The 3,590-nt window shown below is 37.5% G+C and overlaps 1 protein-coding gene across 1 annotated transcript; it reads left to right on the top strand.

The window, feature by feature from the left end:
- Positions 1 to 2,244: 2,244 nt before the first annotated feature.
- LOC125471352 lies at positions 2,245 to 3,252 on the top strand. The gene has a single exon (XM_048571671.1). It carries the CDS (start codon positions 2,245 to 2,247, stop codon positions 3,250 to 3,252), a length of 1,008 nt encoding a protein of 335 aa, XP_048427628.1.
- Positions 3,253 to 3,590: the final 338 nt, after the last annotated feature.

Raw genomic sequence — 3,590 nt, 5'->3', positions numbered from 1 at the left:
TTGGTCGGGCTTTTATATGGCCAACATTATGTGATTGATTTTATTTGGTCGGTGAGTTTAACTTGTATTCATCCGTGAATCGTGTTCGTTTATTATCGTACATTATGTGATTGATTTTTATTAGGTACTGTTTCTATTTAATTTTAAATAAAAATATTTAAAATAATTTATGACCGTACGATATACAATAAACGAATATAATTCACGAATTTTCAGAACCCTCACAAAGAGTATCCGGCGAGAATTCGGATTTATATGGGATTGTGGTGGAGCTGCCAGCTGCACTACCTTACGCTCTGGACGACGACGTTTTAGACTTACTTTCGTTTGTTGGTTAATATACGGCTTGGGAGAAAACTGTTTATTTCTCGGAGGATACAAGGGATTTGAAAAGAAATGGTTTAGTGCAAAAAAAAATAATAAAAGAAATTATATTGTGTATAATTTGATATTTTACCGTCTCGTTTGTCACTGTTTTAAGAAGTGATAGAAACACGTTTTCATAAACAATTTTACAGCATTTATACTCACAAATTAAAAGTTTTACATAAAAGAATTCAAACGAGAGTAATCAATGGTTGTAGATTGCACCTAATTCAAGTGACATAAAAGCGATATTAGAGTAGAAACTCGATACCGTTTCACTAGAATATTAGACCACATGCGTAGATTCAAAATCATTCATTTCTGTATAAATATACTAATTACCACATGAAAAGAGTGATTACAAGTAACAAGACTTTAAATCCAAATTCACTTTTTTTTTTGTATAAATATACTAATTACCACTTGATTATTATAATTGGGTTTTTTTTTTAATTCAAAATAGTCATTGAGATTGGCATAACTCCTCGACTTAGTCCTTGACAATGAAAATCGATAAAAGGGGTCTCTGAGTCTGTCCACTGTAAATCATTTTGGTTATTCTGTAAAAAATCTATCAATATATTCGTTAAATTGTCACGTGAATGATCACGTGACCAGATACTCTATTCAAACCAATTCTTCCAACTAACAAGGATATTGATATATTTTTTTTTACGGAAAGACCAAAATGATTTGCGATGGACAAAGAATCACTTCTACGATTTACATTTTCATGGATTAAAATAAATAATTATGTCAATATTAAAAATCATTTTGACTAAAATCCTCATAATTGGAACTAGTATTTTATTTTCCTATGTACCAACAAACATTAGTCATTTAATGAGACGTGCAATTGTGCGTCTGTGATGGACTTTGAAAGATGTGGTAGTACTGCTTTGGTAATGCATGCATGTCTCTTTTCTTTTTCTTTTTTTTTCTTTTTTTTTTTTTTTTGTTGGAAAGGTATAACATTCAGTAAGATGTACAAGACGATAGAAAATAAGATTACGAGTTTTAAAATAACGGAAATTGAAACGAAGAAATTTTATTTTTTAAAATTTATAAATTTTTCTGTTTGTTAACCTAAAAGACTACTGGAAGTTGAATACAAAATTTGTTATTTTTAAACTCTCACTCATAGAAATTTGGAAATGACACCTATTTACATGAAAGTTATACTTGGAAATTTAGATATCCCAAATTCCAAATTTTTTTCCATGTGAAAATTTTAAATTTTTATGTTTATAAATTCAAACAAGAAAATTAGTGCATGCCAATTTATAAATTCTGACTTTTATCAAAATTTTAAATTTATTTTCTTAATTCAAACATAATGTAAAAGAACTTTACCGGAACTTTCAAACTGAAATAAAAAAAAGAGAGGCCACCATACATTGTGAATCAACGATTTAATCATATGGAAAGAAAGGTATCCTAGATTCCTTTCTATATCAGTAGCATGACAATGGGTTTCAATTAAAGACCCGTACGGTGCAACTATCAAGCAAGCAAGAGAACAAATCATAGAAATCGTATTTAAATACCACAGAAAAAAAAAAATACGAGTGAAATTTACACGCAACAAATTTAATTATAGTATCTCAAGTCTATCGGGCTGTTATATCTTTTAATTTTATTCACGTAATATTGTCTGATTGGCAAGATATACCATTACGTTTGACTGAGTTGCAGCCTAATTTGTTTGAGCTGGTAGCCATAGTAACGGCGGCCCGACGAAGACCAACCCAAGAAAATAGAGCCAGGCCCGTCTCAAGTCCCCAACACCCAATTCCTCCAAATGATCATCTGCTTCATCATTGGCTTCCTTCCACCTGCAATTCCAAAACATTCAAACTTCTTCGTTCCGGATCAGCCATGGCAACCCCATCTCCGCCTCCAACCGTTTGCACAGTCCTCAACGAATCCAAGCGCATAGTCAACGCCCACTCCTGCCACTTCCTAGCCCTCTCAGTCCTCTTCCTCCTCCCTCTCGCCTTCTCCTCCACCGTTTACCCCACAATCCAGAACCTCCTCGCCGATCGAGTCCCAGACAACTCCAAGATATTCCTCGAAATCTCAACTTTCGACCCCCATCAGCACCAACCCATCATCCCCGCCAAAACCCTTCTCATCGCCCTTGCTTTCTCCCTCTTCGCCGTCGTCTTCTCTCTCTGCGCCCTCGGGTCGATCACTTACAGTGTGTTTCACGGATTCTATGGCCGGCCGGTCAAGCTCGTCTCCGCCGTCAAATCCGTCGTCTCCTCCTTCTTCCCTCTATTGGGCACTGCTTTCATTTCCCAGGTCCTCGTTTTATTGGTTTTTGTTCTTTTCGGGCTGTACGTGTTCTTGGTGGTTCGAGGAGCTGAGCTCATGGGGTTTGAATCGGAGTACTCTTCGCCTTATTTCATTGGGTTTTTAGCGGTTGTTGTGACTGCTCTGTTTCTGGTTTTGCTGCATCTTCAAGTGAATTGGACACTGGCTGGTGTTGTTGTTGTGGTGGAATCAAAATGGGGATTCGGGTCCTTGACCCGAAGTGCGAATTTGATCAAGGGAATGAGATGGGTGGCATTGCGGTTGCTGATATTTTTCGGGTTTTTCGCGGGGGTTTTGGGGTTCTGCAGTTGGGTTTCGGCATTGGATTTGAAGGGAGATACTGATGGGTGGAAGAGCTGGGCGTTTGTGGTGCAAATTGTGGTGACTGCGACCTCTCTCGTGCTGCTGATGCTCTACAATGCCGCCGCAAATACGGTGTTGTATATGTATTGCAAGGCCGTGAATGGTGAGCTTGCCATGGAAATTGCTGAGGAGTTTGCTAGGGAGTATGTGAGCTTGCCCTTCGACAACGGAAAAGTCCCTCATCTTGTTTCGGTTGCATATGCTTGACGAGGAGCTTGAGGTCAGTCTGCAACTTAAAACGTCTGCACTTCTTGGTAATTGCTAGTATAGTTTAGTACATCAGAGTCGGACTTTATGGGTAAACGAATAAAATCAAATGTATGTGATCAATACAAATGGCTTGTAAATACAATGGGTGTTGCCTGATTTTCGTGTTTCGACGATTGTGGGAAACGGATGGCATTGTTGTTTTCGGATTGGTATGTAAAGCGAAGCCATAGCGCTTGCAGCTCCTTCTGAAAGTAATTGTTTTAGACTAGCCACTATCCGGTAAACCTAACATTAACACGATTTCCACAATTTGTTCCAACGAAGAAGCTATCTGC

This window comes from the organism of the source record quoted next, unplaced genomic scaffold (genome assembly GCF_019419815.1).
Source record: "Pyrus x bretschneideri cultivar Hongxiangsu unplaced genomic scaffold, Pyrus_bretschneideri_v1 Contig6, whole genome shotgun sequence".
Taxonomy (NCBI): domain Eukaryota; kingdom Viridiplantae; phylum Streptophyta; class Magnoliopsida; order Rosales; family Rosaceae; genus Pyrus; species Pyrus x bretschneideri.
The sequence above is the reverse complement of the archived record's forward strand: the minus strand, read 5'-3'. Positions and strand labels throughout refer to the sequence as shown.

Coding starts and splice junctions, on each gene's coding strand:
- LOC125471352 (XM_048571671.1), top strand. CDS start 2,245: ATGGCAACCCCATCTCCGCCTCCAACCGTTTGCACAGTCCTCAACGAA.